At 40.7% G+C, this 20190-nt stretch overlaps 1 protein-coding gene across 1 annotated transcript; it reads left to right on the top strand.

The window, feature by feature from the left end:
- Positions 1 to 641: 641 nt before the first annotated feature.
- Positions 642 to 18305, top strand: SOD2 (superoxide dismutase 2). The gene is made up of 5 exons (XM_061624280.1): positions 642 to 836; positions 2970 to 3172; positions 10469 to 10585; positions 14791 to 14970; positions 17255 to 18305. Exons 1-5 carry the CDS (start codon positions 802 to 804, stop codon positions 17398 to 17400), a joined length of 681 nt encoding a protein of 226 aa, XP_061480264.1. The 5' UTR covers positions 642 to 801; the 3' UTR covers positions 17401 to 18305.
- The last annotated feature ends 1885 nt before the right edge of the window (positions 18306 to 20190 follow it).

Raw genomic sequence — 20190 nt, 5'->3', positions numbered from 1 at the left:
TAGAGCCATAGCCCGCTTGGTTTCTGACATTAACTGAGTAAGCTTGCAGATATGCAGGTAAACGCTAATTATTGATAGCTGTTTGACAAGAGACGATAGAGACGCATTTATCATGAACTGGCCATCTCTCTTAAATTGTAGGCATTCGTTTTAAATTTGTAATACGCGATATAATTTTTTGCATGGAACTGTATACAATACCGATGTTACCTCCTCAGTTTAACAACCTCTTATGGCAGTTTTAAAAACTCGCGAACTGTTCCTATGGAAGAGGTCGCCCACTCCAATCACATCCCCGCAGCTTACAAACCTTGGAGGTGACTCTAGCCCCGCGCAAGGCAGGTCGCCGGTAGGCTCCCGTGCTATCATGAGCCAAGGCCGGAGCGCACAGATAACCAGCTTTTCTATGAGTGGAATTTCAGCTGAAGCAACCTTAGCACATGGTGGTGCAACGAGGAGACACTTGACTAGTCGCAGTTCAAATACAGCCTGTCATGAATGGTATTTTAAAGCTGTTTAAAAGTACAGACGCAAAAAGATGGCAGGCTGCAATCTAACATCTTTCTTGCGCCGCGCATCCTTTCATCTCTTGAGGTTCGCCACTGCTTTATCATTGGCTGGTCGAGAGAGAAACTTCTCCCCGCCCAGGTCAGTAACACCCGGGAGAGGAGGGGTTGCGCAGGCGCTTCGCTGAACAAAGCAAGCTGACGGGCCGTGCGAGGAGGGCTGCTCAGGCGCTGAGCGCGGTGGTGTCCTTTGTTGCCTGTTCGCTGTGCCCTTTCTCCTCGCACCACCTCCATTATGCTCTGCCGATTAATTGCCCGGGGCAGCTGCAGGTAAGAACCTGGCGGGATCATTCGGGACGCCCTCGAGTTCCTGGCCAAGGGCACGGGGTGGACTGCCTTGCCCGAAGCAAAGGAGAGGCCGAGTCGTGGGTAGGGAAGGTGGGAGATTAAAAAACTGAAGGGCGAGGGTGACGGAAAGAAGACCAGGAGTCGCCCAGAGCTCGAGTGGTAAAGTCGAGGGGAAGGTGCAAAGCTTCTAACCCGGAGTAAAGAAAATGAGTGGAAGTCGGGTCTTAATTTGAACCAGAACTCTGTTGCTAATGTTGGAATTCAGTCATGAAACCTATAAAACAAAGTGGGAGTGCCTCAGTATGTGGTGTAGTGGTTAGAGTATTGGACGAGGACTGGGGAGGAACTGGGTTCAGATCCGCAGGCAGCCATGAAACTCAGTGGGTACCTTGGGCCAAGTTGCACACTCTCAGCCTAGCCTACCTCACAGGGTTATTGCGAAAATAAAATGTAAGGGGGGGACTGTTTATGTTGCCCATAAACTCCTTGGAGGAAAAGAAGGAAGTGCACCCACCTCATATGTATCTGGGATTAGGAAGAAGAGCTTTCTGTGTCAGAATGTCTCTTTGAGGTAGAGTTGAACTCTGATGCCTCTCCCCTTTGGAGCGAAGTACTTGAGCTAGTTCTGTTTGGCAGTGACAGCCTGTATACTGTATAGTCTTGTTAAAGAATATTAAAGCTTTTTCTTCTATCTCTTGGGGAGGGAATGAGTACCTATAGCTGCTCTTGGAATATGCACATGATTGTCTGAGAAGCTGCTTAGCAGTTATTTAGGGTCTTGTAAAAGCGTTGCAAGACGTCACCCTAAGTCAGAAACGACTCACGCTATAAGTGCGGGGACACCTTTACCTTTAAAAGCTCAGGGTGAGTTTACACACTCTAGCTCATCTGTATTTAATGTATGTATAAATGGGGTCCCATGTGGGAAAAGTGCAATGCACTACTTCCAATTAGAAGTGCTGCTATCTTTACAAGAATTGCTCCACAAGGCAGACAAGTCAAGTGAGTTTTAAGTATGGTCCTATGATACCTGATCTTGGAAGGATAAGCTGGGGACATTTTCAGTAAAAACTCATTTGTTCAGAAGAACTATGTGGCCAGGTTCATTGCTGTTCTCCATTAACACACTGGTGCTAATAATGAAATGTTTGAACAATTGTAGACCCTACTTGGCTATCCACTGCCCATCTGTTTTCTTTTATAGCTGTACACGCACCCCATATTTGTAGAGTTCTAGTTTAGACAGATACATTAATGTATCATACAAGAAAGTCTTTTGAAAATTGACTCTCCTACCATTAGTAATTAGTGACCGTTTGGGGGCAAATGTGCCTCTAATGCCTGTTTTGTGGGAACGAGTGTGTTACACATCTCTGTAAACCCATAAGCACACCAGTGTTTTTACATTGTAGAAGTAAAACTCTTCTGCGTTTTTGTGATCTTGGATTTATGCTATAGCAGCTAAATTCATAAGAGCAGTACAGCAGTATACAGGTAGGTGGTTCTTTAAACCCATTCTTTTAAAACTTTTACTAGAAAGAGCCATCAATTAGAAATTTATTTCAGTGTCTAACAATTCTTTTTGGGGGATGGTGTCAAAGCTACCCCTTACTGTTTGCACCATACTGCCCTTCACTGTTCCTTACCAACAACAGTGACAAATAAAATTTGTGTGGCCCATCAGCAATTCATGACTTTTTGAGAATTATTCATGGATCACAGGGAAAATAACTCTCTGTGTTCCAATCCCCAACAGAACCTTTCAATAATACATATTTGATATTTCCACATGTAAGAATGACAAAAATGATAACTAAGAGGCAGTATGATAAAGGGTATGGAGAGTGGTGTCTGCATATGGAAAACTTGGGTTCAGCCCCCTTTCAACAATACAAGCACTTACAATTGGCCTTGGGTAAGACACTAATTCTCAGCCTCATTTCACAGTTAAGTGGTAATAATGGTGATGAAGATAGTTATGAAGACAAATAAAAATTATAAAGAACTTGGCTGGTTAAATATGTGAAATAGTATAGCAAGATAAGAATGGAAGTAAAGTTACTATTGAGTAATGAAATGTTTTGACCTTTCATTTTTTGTTCCCTTCTCTTACAGAAATAGTAGTAAATTGATTGCACCTCTTGGGTGTCTGGTATCTAGGCAAAAGCACACTCTTCCTGACTTGCCTTATGATTATGGGGCCCTGCAACCTCACATTAGTGCAGAAATTATGCAGCTTCACCACAGCAAACATCATGCTGCATATGTAAATAATCTGAATGTTGCTGAAGAAAAATACAAAGAGGCCTTGGCAAAAGGTATGGGTAACCCATATGTATGTGCTGTTACATGCCTATCATTGTGTGTCCATGTGTTATCTTTTATGCAGAGGCCATTGCCTTGCCATGTGTTCATGAAGTGCCCAGCTACAGTGCAATGGCGTCATAGTTTATTCCGTAAGCTCCAAAAACTATAGTTCACACTTCAGGCTCCTGAAATATGATCTCATAATGATAGTAATGAGACTTGAGCACCTGTAACTAGAAAGTCCTCAACCAGAAAGTTATCGCTACTAAAAGTTGTTGTCTTTATTAGTACTTTTGGAGTACTCTTGTATGTCACTTGTAATTTGCAATCACCTTGGGCAACTAGCAGTTGCCCTGAGAAATACAGATGAGGCCCAGCATTTGCACCTCCCATTTTTCTTCCTTCGCTCCTACTTAGGCAGTGTTTGTAAGACTGAACTGCATTATTTTTTGTGGCTGGATTTATGGTTTGACTATAAAGCAACACTGATACCTTGAGATTAAGTTTTAAAAAGGTGAGTTCTTATCACACATTTTAATGAAATCATAATTATGCTTTATGACTATAATGTGATTAAATGGGAACACCATGGAACTATGTAATACTATTTTTAAACTTGTACTCTGTTTAAAAGTGTGCTGCATTTCTGTTGAGTCCAGTTAGTATTTTGCAGCCTTATAAGAAGGTATATGGCTGGAAAATAATATAGAAATTTTGCATAAGGTTAGAAATCTAGTTTTTTTCTTTTAAGTTGTTTTAGTGAAAAATTCTCAGACTATTGAAACTCAAGGAAGCTGTGTTTAAAGATTCTTGATACAAGGGCAGATGCCGAGAGGCAACCTTGAAAGAACTGCAGCACATGTGGACTTGCTGTATGTGTGCCCTTCTCAATCAGTTCAGCAATGTAATACAGGCGGGCTCCGCTTATACAGCAAGTTCCGTTCCGGACCCCCACCGTAAAGTGGAAATTGCCGTAAAGCAGAACCCCATTGAGTATAATGGGGCACGTTGTGCAAAAATGACGCAAAATCGGCTTTAAAATGGGGAATGAAAGCCACTGCATTAGCGGAACGCCAGGAAGCGAAGCGCCGGGAAGCGGGGCCCTACTGTAGGTTGCTTAGGAATGCTGTAGAACAGAGCTATAGGATTCCCTGTCTTGGGATAGGCATCTGAGATTATTTGTTGTGTTCAGATTCTGCAATTCCCATGTGATTTCAATAGTGTATAGTGTTGTACACTAAGTTACTTTGGCTGCAATCCTGCACTTACCTGGAAGTAAGCCTCATTGAGATCAATGGGACTTACTCCTGATTAGACATACCTACAGTACCTTGCAAAAGTAATCAGACTCCTGACCAATGCTCTCATATTACTGAATTACAAATGGTACATTGTAATTTTATTTTGTATGATATTTTATTTTGAAACGCTGAAACTCAGAATCAGTTATTGTAAGGTGACGTTGATTTTATGTTGGGAAATGTTTGGAAGAAACATAAAAAATAAAACGTGTTGCTTGCATAAGTATTCAACCCCCACACATTAATATTTAGTAGAGCCATGTTTCACTGCAATAACAGCTTTGAGTCTTTGGGAGTAAGTATGTACCAGCTTTGCACAGTGTCGGAGGGATTGTGGCCCATTCTTCTTGGCAGATTCGCTCCAGGTCGGTCAGGGTGGTTGGAAGTCGCTTATGGACCACAATTTTATTATTTATTTATTTATTATTTGATTTATATCCTGCCCTTCCTCCCAGTAGGAGCTATTTTCAAATAGCGCCACAGATTCTCAGTGGGATTGAGATCAGGACTTTGACTTGGCCATTGTAGGACATTTATTTATTTGTTTATTTGTTTATTATTTAATTTGTATCCAGCCTTTCCTCCCAGCAGGAGCCCAGGGCGGCAGCTTTTTGTTCTTGATCCACTCCAATGCTTTGGCCTTGTCCTGCTGAAAAGTGAATTTCCTCCCAAGCTTCAGTTTTTTAGTGGGCTGAAGCAGGTTCTCTTGCAGTATTTCCCTGCATTTTGCCCTATCCATTCTTCCTTCAATTTTAACAAGATGCCCAGTCCCTGCTGATGAGAAGCATCCTCACAGCATGATGCTGCCACCACCATACATCACTGTAGGGATGGTGTGTCTTGAGGCATGGGTAGTGTTAGGTTTGCGCCACACACAGCACTTTGAGTTTTGGGCCAAAGGTTCTGTCTTGGTCTCATCTGACCACAAAACCTTTTCCCACATCGCAGCTGGGGCATTCTCATGCTTTCTGGCAAACTCCAGAAGTGCATTCAGATGGTATTTTTGAGTAACAGCTTCTTTCTTGCCACCCTCCCATACAGGCCAGTGTTATGCAGAGCTCCTGATATGGTTGACTGGTGCACCACTACCCCACTCCCAGCCACTGAACTCTGTAGCTCCTTCAAAGTGACTGTTGGTCTCTGTGGCTTCTCTCACAAGTCTCTTTCTTGTTTGAGTGCTGAGTTTTGAGGAATGGTCTTTTCTTGGCAGTGCTTGGCTGGTGTGATGCAGCTTCTGCTTTCTGATTATTGATCCAACTGTGCTCAGTGGGATATACAAACACTTGGATATTATTTTGTACCCTTTTCCTAATCTGCATTTGTACAGTAGGGCCCCGCTTATACAGCGGGTTCCGCTCCGGACCCCCACCGTAAAGCGGAACCCCATTGACTTTAATGGGGCACGTTGCACAAAAATGACACAAAAATTACGCAAAAGCGGCTTTTAAAGAGGGGAGGAAAGCCGCTGCATTAACGGAACGCCGGGAAGTGGGGCCCTACTGTGTTACATTATCTCTCACTTCTGTAGAATGCTCTTTAGTCTTCATTTTCCTTCAGATCCACAGCCTGACCAATGATCCTTCAACAGTGGGGTTTTTATCCTGACAGTGTGACAGCAACTTTAATGGTTCACAAATGGAGGCCAATGGTAAGGTAACTGTGTCCTGAATAGGGCAATTTCTTTCATCTGTGTAGACTGGGAGCTTCCACAGCACAGGGGCTGAATACTTATGCAAGCAACATGTTTCAGTTTTTTATGTTTCTTTCAAACATTTCCCAACAGAAAACCAATGTCACCTTAACAATAATTGATTTTGAGTTTCAGTATTTCAAAATAAAATATACAGAACGAAATTACAATGTACCATTTGTAATTCAGTAATATGAGAGCATTGGTCAGGGGTCTGATTACTTTTTCAAGGCACTGTAGAATTGCACTGTTTAATATATTTTCCAAACAACTGATCGTGGAATGTTTAAGAAAGCTGTTGAATTTAGCCATTGAGATTAGCCATTTAGGTGGTAATTTGAGTTTTTCGATTCTGTTGTGTCAGTTTACAACTTCATGAGGGCTGTATATTGCTTTTCTGTAATTGTTTCAAATAAGCTATGCAGAGAAAAAAGAAGGGAGAAAAGTACTGTTATTGTGCAAGTTAATGATTGAGCAGAGACAGAAATGCTTTTTGGCTGGTGGCTCCAAGATAAGCAAATGGGCTGTGTACAGCCTTCGTTTTTAGGATGCATCCAAGGGCACTTTCTGAGTGCTGCCAATAGATATATAGTCTGACACACAAGAGAATTCTACTCAAACTACATGAAGCAGAAAATCAGCAGTCAGTGAGTACAGAGCAGATTTGTTGTAAGAAGTAATACTAAAGTCCAGTTTGTATCGAGTTGCATCCAGCTCTCTGCCAGAGGAAACTTCAGTTGCAATCTGATGCAGGAAGGCTCTTTTGAAAATCAGATGAAATGGGGTGAAATCCACCATAGCGCTAAGGCAACTGTTTTGTCAGCGCAAGGATTTCTGCTTGTGCAACATAATGCTGTCCCTCTCTCCTCCCTCTGCAGCCCCCTAAGACTGTACTAGGGGTTCTCCAAACCTTCTGCAGCAGATTTGGGGAGGACATGGTGGGGGGAAGAAGTGGGAAATCTTGTAGTGCAAGCAGAAATCCTTTTGCTGATGGCCTTGTTAGTAGAATACTGCCCGTAGTTTTCACTTCTACAGAGACTTAAGCTCTGAATGAAAAAAAGCAAGCCTGAACTCTCTGATATGCATATACTGTTTTATTTTATGCGTAGTGTAAACCGCATTGGAAACTTTCAATTTTAATTAAATGGCAGTTCAACAGAAAGCAGTACTCAAAGCAACTTTGAAGTGCCCTCATCTTCTGAAGTGTGATAAGTGGGAACAAGGCCTTAGTCATGGTGCCTTGCCTTTGGAATGTTGACTTTTTAAAAGAACCTGAAAACGTTGCTTTTTTCTGCTACTTTTAACACAATTTGATTTTATGTTTGGATTTTGTTGCTAATTTTTATTTGTTAATGATTTTAATTGTTACTTTATATTTTGTATTGGATGGTAGGGTGGGGTATAAATATTTCAAATAAGTACATGTAACTGGAGCAGTTCAGAGCTACTTGTGTTCTGGGGTTTTTAAATTAGACATATGTCTGCATGTTAGCTGTCCCATTTCTAGTGAGCGTAATTGTACTGTGGCCAATCACCTTCTTATCTACCACTTCTCAGTGCCATGAAACCAGCACAAATGCTGCCCGTGAAGATCCAGTCTGCTTCAGTGAGGTTTTTGCCCTCTGCTGCTATTCTCTCTGTGCTCCCTTTTGCTTTATCTAACATTCAAGACAGGGGCTGGGCTGACAGTTGCTAGATTTTCCATAGCACAGACATGGAAGGCTTCATAAAATCTAACGCTGCACCTTTGGTACAAAAACTGATAGAACTTGGAAAGAATTTTGGAAAAAATTACCTGTGACCTACACGTCTCTATAGGGACGGAAGACTTTTAGTAATTTGATGGGAATTTATTTCTTATTTTACACTTTATAATGTTTCAGAGATGCTTTCTGCACCACCAATGCAGGCAGTATGGATGTCATGATGTAAGAGTGTACAATCTTATTTTCTTTTGGCTTTGATATCTGTATTATTGCCTCACTGATGCAGTATTGTATTTGGGTGGGATTTTTTCCTCTTTTTGTCTACATGTTGGTTGGTTTTTGTTTACTATTACAAATAATAAAAAAAAATGGGGAGGAGGGTTAAGGACTTGTTTAGCTGTATTCTTGCCTGTTTTCCCAGGTTGGGAAACTTCTGAAGCTGCTACCCACCCACCCACCCCTGTCCACCACTCCTGTATGCTGCTACTGACCTCTCCCCTAACCTGGCTTCTTAACACAAGCTGCACAGAAGTGAGTCCACCAGCAGCATTTCTAAGAAGACATTCAAACTGAAGGAGACTGTTGTGAGGATTGTACCTGCAGGATAGGGGGATATGAAAGGGTGTCCCTTGTGGCGGCTCTCATGCTGCCTGCAAGCGCTCTTGTCCTCTCTTTAAAATCCCTCTGCCCTTTCCTTATGGTTATGAAGAGGCTGGGCTGGGGAAGCAGGACTGGAGCCCCTTGGAGCTAGTTTTGTGTCCTAGACTCAGCAGTGCTGGAGGGATCCAGAAAAGACTTTGGAGCAGGCTTTACAGCTTTTGCAGGAGCTCCAGACCACAAAAAGTCTACAAATTGCTCAACTTGATTGGGAGGGAGTATAACAGTGCCCCATAGTTAGACTTGAGGAGCATCTGTAGCATATCCATTCTGCTGGGAAGCACGTCTCACAATCTGCCTGAGGAGGAGCATTTTGTTCCCCAGCTGATGAGGTTGGCAGGAGCAGAATGGATGAAAGGTTTTCTGTGGGTGCGCATTAAATTTTCTGAGCATCAGTGACATGCCCAACAATCTTTCAAAATGTAATCTTAAAGTTCTCAGACAATGCGTGCACACAGTCCTCAATCCCAGTTTTTAAAAAGGCATCTATGCACGCATCTCTCTTCTTCTTGGGGCTGCAGACCATGTAGAAAAGTATTTGAAATCAACCTAATGTTTTATAAATACTTGTTAAAAAGTACCAGTTCTTAAAGTTTCTGATTATTTTTGGGGGGAGGGGGAAATAATGTTTGAGCTGGCCACTCTGCCAAACTTTTATAGAATTTCAAGTTTGAACCTAGAATCTTTGATTGAATCTCTCTCTTTTTCATCCTTAAATTTTGAATTCCTAAAACTACTTTGAGGATGTTTTTTACATTAGGATATTTTCCTTTGTGTGATGAGGATGTGTACTTTTGTATTTTTGACACGTTGTTTTCATAAGATGTTGGTGTTGGCTTTCTGGTCACATTTAGAGGGGTTTTTTTTCATTGTTTATAGTTAAATCCATATTGTTTTATTTTGTTAACAGTACTTTCAAGAATTCTATGGAGTATGTACTTACCCAGTGCTAACCAGAACACAGTAACATTGAGGGGACCTTTCTTGGTTTCACCGGAGTCAGAGATTGGGTTGCAGGTTGAAATGTATGAACCAACTTTATGTACAGAATTTGGGATTCAGTTATGTACTTTGTGCTAACATTCCTCACATCTACACTTGTTGTAATATGAACTCATTTAAAGGAATGTACTAAAGGAAAGAAATGAGGCTGGAGGAAGAAGAAGCATGTTTATTAAACTGCTTAGAGATTATTGTAATTAAGCAGTATATAATTTATTGAAATAAAATAAATGTTGCCATATCCACCTTTGATAGTCTGTTGCCTGACGGTCCATACACATCTGGAGACAGATCTGCTCCTGCTTTCTCTGTGTGTTCAAGAAGACTTAAGAGGAATGGTTGTTGGCAACTGAATAATGACTGGCTGTGTGGTCAAGCCAAAATTTGTGGACTCCTGCTTAAGGCATATGTATGAAAACCCTTTTCAAAAGATGGGTATATTGTGGGTTTATATACATTTGTCTATATTTTAAGGTACAATTCTTACAATACCTATGGAAAGTCATATGGATTAGAGCCAGAGTTGTGTTAGGCCGAGTTAGGTTTATGCTGGAGGAAATAGGGGATGCAGTTTTTGCCAATTCCTTTCCCCTTGTGCCCCTTGAAAATCTGCTCTGAAGGACTGGGAACAGACTGGGAGCAGTGTGAGACATAATGCAGGGGGAAAGAGGTGGAGGCAGAAGAATGACTATCAGTGAAAATTGCCTCTGTTCCCTCTCCCCTTTCATCTGTTAGAGAGAGACTGCTGGATCCATGAATGGAACAGCCAGGCTGGATCCAACCCATTAATTAGATTGTCAGTACAGTATTGGGTTTTTTTAGTTGCAATCTCTATTCAAAGTAGTACTCTTAACTAAGTGGGTTAACTAAACTCCTGAGTAAGAGCAGTATGTGTTATGCCAGGGCTCACTGGGTTTGTTGCATTTAATTTTCTGCTCTTTGCACCTGCAGGTGATGTGACTGCTCAGGTATCCCTTCAGCCAGCTCTGAAGTTCAATGGTGGAGGTCACATTAATCATACTATTTTCTGGACAAACCTTTCTCCGAATGGTGGAGGGGAGCCAACAGGTTTGTTATCAAAACAGGTTATTGTACATAAGAACATTAAAAGAGCCCTGTTAGCTCAGACCAAAGGTCCATCTATTAATTATTTATGCATTTTTAGCCTGCTCTTCACCAAGTGGTCCCAGGGCAGATTACACACAATGTAAGACAGCCAATAAAGCCATATAATGCTTAGCATCACTAAGCCAACATCTAATACCATCATAAATAGCAATCAAGGTGAGCAACAGCAATTGGGAACATCAGATCTCATTGCCTGACCCCAAAAGCCTGTACAAAAAGATGAATCTTGACTCTTCCCCCCCCAAAAAAAAGCATGCAAAGATAGGGCCAGACACACTTTGGACAGAAAAGCATTTCACAACCTGGGGGGGCACCACAGAAAAGCCCCTCTCCCACAATGCCATCCCACAAAATTTGTATCTTGTCTAGCAGTGGCCAGCCAAATAACTATGGTGGGAAGCCTGCCAACAGGACATAACACAACAACACTTTCCCCATTTGTGCTTCCTAGCAATTGGTATTCAGAGGCATACCACCTCCAGTAGTGGAAGTAATTATATAACCATCATGGCTAGTAGCTATTGATAGCCTCATTCTCCATGAATTTTTCTAATCTTTTAAAACTATCCAAGTTGGCGGCAATAGCTATATCTTGTGGGCGCAAATTCCATAGTTTCACTATGCACTTTGTGAAGTACTTCCTTTTGTGTTCCAACATTCATAGGAACATAGGAAGCTGCCATATAGTGAGTCAGGCATTGGTCCATCTAGCTCAGTACTGTTTACCCTGATTGGCAGATGCTCTCCAGTGTTTCAGGCAGGAGTCTGTCCCAACCTTACCTGGAGATGCTGGGGATTGAACTTGGGACCTTCTGCATGCAAGGCAGATGCTCTACCAGTGATCTACAGCCCTTCCCCAAAACGTTTAAAGCCATCCAAGTTAGTGGCAATTGCTATATCTTGTGAGAGCAAAATCTATAGTTCCACCATGCATTGTGTGAAGTACTTCCTTTTGTGTTCCAACATTCGGCTTCTTTGTATGACTTCAGGTTCTAGTATTATAACTCCACATCATGCTTCATTTTATGCACCTTTGTCATGTCTGCCCTTTCTCACTTTTATTATGCTAAAAAGTCCCAAGTGTTGTAATCTTTCCTCATATGGAAGTTGCTCCAGCCCCTTGATCATTTTGGCTGCTGCTTTCTGAACTTTTTCCAGCTCTACAACATCCTTGGTTAGGTGAGGTGACCAGAACTGTACATGGTATTACAAGTGCAGTTGCACCATAAATTTGTATAATGACATTATGATATTGACAATTTTGTTTTCAATACTTTTCCTCATGATACCTAGCAAGGAATTTACCTTTTTCATAGTTTCCATATATTGTTGACAGTTTCACTGACCTATCCACTGTGATCCCTAGATCTTTTCCTGGTCAGTCACTGCCAGTTCTCATCCCATTAATGTATATATTAAGTTGGGATTTTTTGTTCTAATGTGCATCACTTTACACTTGCTTACATTGAATTGCATTTGCCATTTACTGCACATTCACCCAGTTTGGACAGATCTTTCTGGAGCTCCTTGCAATACCTTTTCACTCTTATCATCTCAAGCAATCTGATGTCATTAGCGAATTAAGCAAATTCAGTGCTTACCCCAAGCTCTATGTCATAGATCTAAATACTGAGCCTTGGGGAATTTCATATCCCTCTGTTGGGAGAACTGTCTATTTATTCCTTCTCTCCCTCTGCTTCCTGTCCTTTAGCCAGTTTCCGAGCCATAAGAGGATCTGTCCTCATATCCCTTAACTGCTAAGCTCAGGAGTCTTTAGTGAGGCATTTTGTAAAAAGCTTTTTGAAAGTTTTATGTACATAATGCTCAGTTAAGACAAACCATGGCTTAGTGAGAACATGCAGGCTCCCAGAGAGGAGTTAGTGGCCACTTTGCCGCTCCTCCATTGCTGCTGCTGTGGTGAGCTAAGCTATGGTTTGGTGTAGCATGTCATTTGAACCCAGGCTTGTGGTTTGTCTCCTTGTTCTTGGTTTACAGCTTATGATTTTTCTGGAGGAGATGAACCACAAACCCAGATTCAGCTAACTCACTAAGTCAAGCCAGGTTGTAGCTGGACCTGAGGAGGAACAAAGTGGCTCTAATCTTCTTTCCAGAAGTCCATGTGTTTACACTAAGCCATAGTTTGGCTTAGCATCATGTGTGAACTGTCTCCTAGATCACTCCTATCAATATGTTTGACACTTTCAAAGAACTCTAAAAAGTAGTGAACAGCAGGTTATACAATAGTAGACTTGAACTGCAATCCTAAGCCCCGTTACAGGTGAATTTCACTGATACTAGTTGGTGTGGGTTCTAAATAAAGTATATCTGTTTTCATACTTTACATGCTTTGTTTAGAATTGATTGTGTGATGTCCACTTGCCCCATGGGCATGTTTATTTAAATCTTTATAAGTTGTCTGTCTGGGACAAGTTCACCCAAAGCAGTGAGCAAAATATAAGCATAAAATATACAATACAATATTATAAGAAAAACTTCAAAAACTACAAGAAACCAACAATGCAAAAAATAATTAAATCTGTATAAAAACCATTTCCAGAGCCACATCAATAAAACATCAATAAATCTGCAATACACAGTTCACTTACAGTGACAAAAAAAATCAAATACAAATGTTGATAATGTAAACAAAGTTGTTGGCTTTCTAAACGGATTAATAGTCATCATTGGGAAGAGAATCTACCAAAACTATGCAAGAAGAAAGGCTTAATAAAGTTGCCCTCATCCAGCAAACAATCTATGAACAGAAACAGGTTTCTGCATGAACATTGCCTTTAGCAGACTTGTGAAAGTCATCTGCACAGAGGAAACAGGCTGTAGAAATGCATGAATGCATGTGTGTTACACATGACACTAAATGTGACATTTGGAGGCAGAACAGTTTTCAAAATATAATAGTAGGCATATCTCCTCCTGAACCTCTTCCAAAGAACATGTGTGTTTGACCTTTAGTTTGTGTTCAAGCTGTTGCCCTTCATGAGCTACACACTGTTTATCTGCTGTTCCTATGGCTGTCTGGACAACTATCCAGATGTGATAGTGGATCATGCTATTATGAGGTGGTTGGGATCATTATAGAGAAGACATTTCAATAGAGTTAGAATACACTGTGGGGCAATGGTGACTAGTCATTGTAGCAGTTGTTTAGTGCAATATGAACTGAAATGTACCAAATGCAGTAGAACTGGGAGACTAGGCAAAGATCCATACCCAGGGTTAGTGCTGGTGATCTCTTCACCATAGTTAAAAGGTTATCTATGGGCTGCAGGATTGAACACTCCCATCAGTCCGCCCCTCCTTCCTATGGCACAAATTCCTCCCACCCTTCCCTTGCTTGCTGTAGCCATAGGAAGTATTACAGCAGCATCAGTGTTAACTGACTATCGTTAACTGGAGTTTCCTGTTAAACATATTCAAACAGTTGATTAAATATTGATTAAGAGCAGTGGTGTAGTTGTCTGGCGTCTTAGATCCTTTGCTTTTTTGGGAGCGAGGTCCCAGCAAGGTCCCTATGTCTCCAGCATCCTGCAAGCCAATCAGCATGAAAGGGAAATGTATTAGCCACTGAAAAGAGTCTTGTAACATATTTTTTTGTTCTTTCTTGCTGGCTGGGGCCAATCAGAGCTGAAAGGTGGTAAGTCAGCCACTGAGAAGACTCTTCTCAGTAGCTAACACCCTCCCTATTCATGCTTGTTGGCTCCTAAGGACATTTGTTGTTGTGGGAGAACACATTAACAAGGATCTCATTCTCAACCCAGCAGCAAAAGGGGGGGGTAGGGGTGTGGCAGTGACTATCATGAAGGGACCCTGCACTTCAGAATTTGCCACTATGCTACTGGTTAAGAGATAATCCAGTTAGTTTTAACTATGGTTAATACTGGTGCTGATGTAACACCTGTGATTGAGACTGGCCAATGAGTGAGGGGGAGATTCAGGGGAGGAGCTTGGTGGAAGGAGCAGATGATCTAAACCCACCTCTATACTATTAACCATGGGTAGTATTTATCATTGAAGTTTATATCTGCATGTATCCTGTTAACTTCTAAAACAATCTGAAATGGTTCTTTGGAATATAAGAAAACTAATGATATGCACCCTGTCTCTATGTTTGAATTTCTTTTAAAAAGGAGAACTTATGGAAGCTATTAAACGTGATTTTGGCTCCTTTGGGAACTTCAAGGAGAAACTGACAACTGTTTCAGTTGGTGTGCAAGGCTCAGGATGGGGATGGCTGGGTTTTAACAAAGATCAAGGTCGACTGCACGTTACAGCCTGTTCCAATCAAGATCCTCTCCAAGGAACTACAGGTGAGTTTCTTTAGCTGGAACTTGTCTAATATTGAAGGTACCTTTTTTTTTAATGCAGTTGGTGAAAGCAAGCATCAGTAGTTCTGCTCACCAGGGACAAGTGTCTTTATATCTGGTGAGAAAGAATCCCTGCTTTCACTTCAATAAGAAAAGCAGAATGAAAAGAAAAGCCATGGTAGCCATTTCCCTTATCAATCTCTCCTTGTGAGAGAAGTAGGGATTTTTCCTGTTTCTAAGCTGAGAATTATTTATGAATAAAAAGAAATAGTAGGCATTTCTACGCACCTCTGTGCAGCTGCAGCAAGACTTCTGCCTTTCTCCCAAGCCCTGTGTGCTTACTAGAAGGCTTAAGATAGAGGCAGAATCTTATCAAATGTAGGTTTTGAGGCAAAAAATAGTAGAGGACCCTCATGATATTTCTTGCCTTCTCCATATCGCAGCACTAGAGCAATCCTGTTGTCTTCTGGAAGTCCTCTCTAAATCCCAGAGAAATGAGAGGCTGAAGAGAGGAATTATTAGTGACAACAGGGAGAGCTTTTCTTACAAATGAAGCCTCTATTTGTGGACTTGGGTTGAGCGATTTTGCAAAACATAGTTTTAAAACCTGTTTTTAAGTTGGTATCAGTGGTGTGCTCAGCATTGGTTTTTAAGTCAAGGACAGACAGCAATTGCTCTTAATTTTAAATATACCTTGAGACCAATCTAAACACTCTAGATCAGGGATGGGGAACCTGAGAGATGGAATTCAACACATCCCTGCTCAAGGTAATAGAACTTGCAGCAGATGGTTAGGGAAAACTGGAAGGCACTAAATTAACTTGTCCTTAAAAACTCAGACTTAACACTGGTATTTTTTTAATAGATTGTCTAACTCTTACACAAACATACACACCAATATCTAATTGGAAATGGGACAGGACATGTAAAGAGTAGCATATTGCCAAAGTTGATGTGGCGGCACCTACCCTGTGAAATTCCGTCCCCTTAAATATTAGGCAGGCACCATCTCTGTTATCTTTTTGGTGCCTTTTGTAGACTTTTCTCTTTCAACAAGCCTTTTAAGTTGATACCTATCCCAGTCTGTGTCTTTGTTGGAATTGCTTTTAATATGTTTTTCTATTGTAAACAATATGTTTTTAACCTTTTTTAAAAGATGTTTTTAAAGCTTTTAAAAATGTTTTTAAAGTTGTTATGTTTTAATGTATTTTAAGGTCTGTTTTTATGATGTTTTGATGTGTTTTTAGCGCTTATGTTTGCTGCCCTGGGCTCCTGCTGGGAGGAAGGGTGGGATATAAACCAATAAATAAATAAATAAATAAAATATTTTACAGCGTTTGTTTTTGTAACTCTGTGCTAATCAACATATTTAAAGTTTTGCTGATCATGGGAAAGGGAAAAGAGCTACATGGGGCACTAAAGCTTTGTCCCCAACCACTAAACATCTTACTGTTTCACTGAGAATCCAGTAGACATGTCCCACATACTTTCAAGGTTTCCCTTCCAGTATCCCCACATACTTGCAAGCATACCTTCCAAGCCATAAAGTGAGGATGGCTAACTTTTGGCCTGCGGGCTGCATACAGCTCACCCAAGAGGGTCTTTGTGCCCCCCTCCAAATTTGTCATTTTTAAAAAACATCTTTTTGGCTGCTCCTATGGGTTCTTTGCTGTGATGTCATGTTGTTGTGCTCCCCATGTCCCTCAAAATGTGTCCCTTTTTTGTTTAAAAAAATATTTTTACTAAGCATTCCCACAGGTCCTCTGTTGGGATTCTGTGATGCCAAAATGTTAATGTAACCCCTCAAAGGCCTGAAATATGTCCTTAAAAAAAACAAATAGCTACACTCAGTAATGCCACTGGACAATTGACCATGGATCAATGTGCCCCCCAAAAAGGTTAGCCACCGCTGTCACAAAGGCTACAACTATTTTTCCCTAATGAAAGTGGAGATGCTCAGGTAGCTGGATTATGCACCCAATACTGTACCCCCCCCCCCGAATAACTGCGGATACAGCTAGAGCTGGGCACATACAATGCAATAAACTAATGTGGCGTGACAGTTGCAGCTTCTGTTACAGTAGGAAATCCTCTAGTCAGGTACTTACCCCCATTAGGAAAGCAGTTTATTTTTAAATGAATATTCATGTGCCTGTGAACTAGGTGGTGCTTTTTGCTGGTTTGGATAGTAATTATGCAAAAATGGTCTGAAGTTTAAATAATGCTCTGATGATCTGAAGCTTAAGTAAGATGCATGCATTTTCAGAGTCATATTTCTCTTTTCTAGGTCTCATTCCCCTTCTAGGAATTGATGTATGGGAGCATGCATATTATCTTCAGTATAAAAATGTTAGACCCGACTATCTCAAAGCTATCTGGAACGTGATCAATTGGGAAAATGTATCTTCAAGATATGCAGCTTGCAAAAAGTAGATAAAAATTATTGTACAGACTCATTAAAGGAAGAACCTTGGTATTCCTTGCATTATTTTTGTAGTAACGTAATGGCTAATTGCTCCACCACTGAAAATATTAAAGCACATCAAACAACAGCTCTAAATTTTTGTCTAATTTGGTGAAACTGCTAATCTGGCCTTCAAACACAGGAATTCTTTATCCAGTGCTCTGAAATTATACCATTCTTTATAAAACATCAGTATGGGATTACAACTGAAGTTCCTCTTGATATGTGAGTTGATGATGACTCTTTCAAGTGGGTTTCTTGCAATGCAAAGAAAAAAACTAGGTGTATCAAATTCAGAAGGAGAGTCCAAAATTATAGCGCTGCCAGAGCATTTTAGAGTATGAATGATACCCCAACATTGCATGAGCAGAATTCCCCTTCCTCTCCTCCCATTTGCAGTTCCCCAGATTCCATTGGGGTCTCCAACTCTAGAGCAGATTTGATGGGTGAACAGGGGAAGAATAAGGGGAAGTCCTGTTGTGGAACAGAAGTCTGTTCCTCTTGTGCATGGGCATCATGGAATATCGCCTTAGGTTTCATTAAAGGATGGTATGTATGTTAGAGGTTGCTAGTGCTTGAGTAAAAGATAATTCATTATAGTCAGAGGTCTGGCAAATACTTGTTAGTTACAACATCGAGATTCGTAACGTGTGAGCTGCTAAAGACAGTGGGCTAACTTTTAGGAAATTTGCTTTTGAAAGTAAGAAAATGTCAGACAGACAAAAAACACAAGAGATGCATTGCACTAAATATATAGGATGTCAGGTTTGTGGTTAAGAGTATTTAATATGTGTGTGTGTTTGTCTTCAAATGGGAAATATCCATTGCTATTTCTGTAGAATATTAATGCATAATTAAATTGTTTTCTAATTTTGATGTGATTGGCTTTCCTTTTTGCGCTGTAATATTTGATTGGGAATATGAACTTTGTGCTTAAAATAAATTCTAGAAAGTTACTGTGCTGCATTATTTAATAAGAATATACTTTTAATTGTAATAGAGTATTTTAAAAACTCAAGGGCCTTAAATATTGTGTGTCTGAAGTATTAACTATGCCATAATGTCTCCAGAATTTTTTTATTCCTTCCAAAACTTTTTTCATCTGAACCAGTTATGTGTGAGACTAATTATACTTGATTAAAAACAGTTTCACATTATGGGATCAAGCATGCAATCATTGCAAAGTTATTGTAAATGCACCAGGCTTCACTTACACCTCAAAATCTGCATAGTATCTTAACATCTTCATAGGAATGACAGCAGTCAGAGAAGCTGATGAAGCAAATCAGTTTAATGGAGTTCTTTGACAACTTGAAATTGTACAGTTTTTTTATGCAGTTCAGAAGAACGTTCTTGATGTCTGGTCCCTCTTCAGCAAATAACACAAGCATATCATAATGGCCAATAGTTGCTGGTACTGAGTGATTCCTAATTACAGCTTGTATCCAACAAAGTTGTCCTTTACACACAAGGACTTGTGCAACAGAACTTCCCCTTCCTCTCCCCAACCCCATTAAATCTGTCCTGGCATTTCGTCAACCCTCTGGAGGACACGGAAAATATTGTTACGCAAGTGTAAGTTGTATGAATAAGACAATTTCGTTGGGATACAAACCTAATGTTAGTCTCTCTTGGCAGATGAAGACCATGTGGAAGGTTTAAAAATTCTAATGAAAAGTCAGTTTTCCATAAAATATTTTTTCCTTTACATCACATCCATTGGGAGCGGTTGCATCCCCAAGTTCCTGTTTTGAGTCAGAAATAGACTAGATGAGGGCAAATTAACTTAATTCAAATTATTACAGTTTATGGTAGGAGGTTAGAGAATCTAGGAGGTGGACTCTAGGAGTCCCTCAAGGATCGGTATTGGGACCTGTACTTTTCAACTTGTTCATTAATGACCTAGAATTAGGAGTGAGCAGTGAAGTGGCCAAGTTTGCTGATGACACTAAATTGTTCAGGGTTAAAACAAAAAGGAATTGTGAAGAGCTCCAAAAAGACCTCTCCAAACTGAGTGAATGGGCGGAAAAATGGCAAATGCAATTCAATATAAACAAGTGTAAAATTATGCATATTGGAGCAAAAAATCTTAATTTCACATATACGCTCATGGGGTCTGAACAGGCGTTGACCGACCAGGAGAGAGACCTCTGGGTTGTAGTGGACAGCACGATGAAAATGTCGACCTAGTGTGCGGCAGCTGTGAAAAAGGCAAATTCCATGCTAGGGATAATTAGGAAAGGTATTGAAAATAAAACAGCCGATATCATAATGCCATTGTATAAATCTATGGTGTGGCCGCATTTGGAATACTGTGTACAGTTCTGGTCGCCTCATCTCAAAAAGGATATTCTAGAGTTGGAAAAGGTTCAGAAGAGGGCAACCAGAATGATCAAGGGGATGGAGCGACTCCCTTACGAGGAAAGGTTGCAGCATTTGGGGCTTTTTAGTTTAGAGAAAAGGCGGGTCAGAGGAGACATGATAGAAGTGTATAAAATTATGCATGGCATTGAGAAAGTGGATAGAGAAAAGTTCTCCCTCATAATACAAGAACTTGTGGACATTCAAAGAAGCTGAATGTTGGAAGATTCAGGACAGACAAAAGGAAGTACTTCTTTACTCAGCGCATAGTTAAACTATGGAATTTGCTCGCACAAGATGCAGTAATGGCCACCAGCTTGGACGGCTTTAAAAGAAGATTAGACAAATTCATGGAGGACAGGGCTATCAATGGCTACTAGCCGTGATGGCTGTGCTCT

This window comes from Rhineura floridana, chromosome 4, assembly GCF_030035675.1.
Source record: "Rhineura floridana isolate rRhiFlo1 chromosome 4, rRhiFlo1.hap2, whole genome shotgun sequence".
NCBI classification, from domain to species: Eukaryota; Metazoa; Chordata; class Lepidosauria; order Squamata; family Rhineuridae; genus Rhineura; species Rhineura floridana.
Note: the sequence above shows the minus strand (reverse complement) of the source record. Positions and strands in the feature narration are given on the sequence as shown.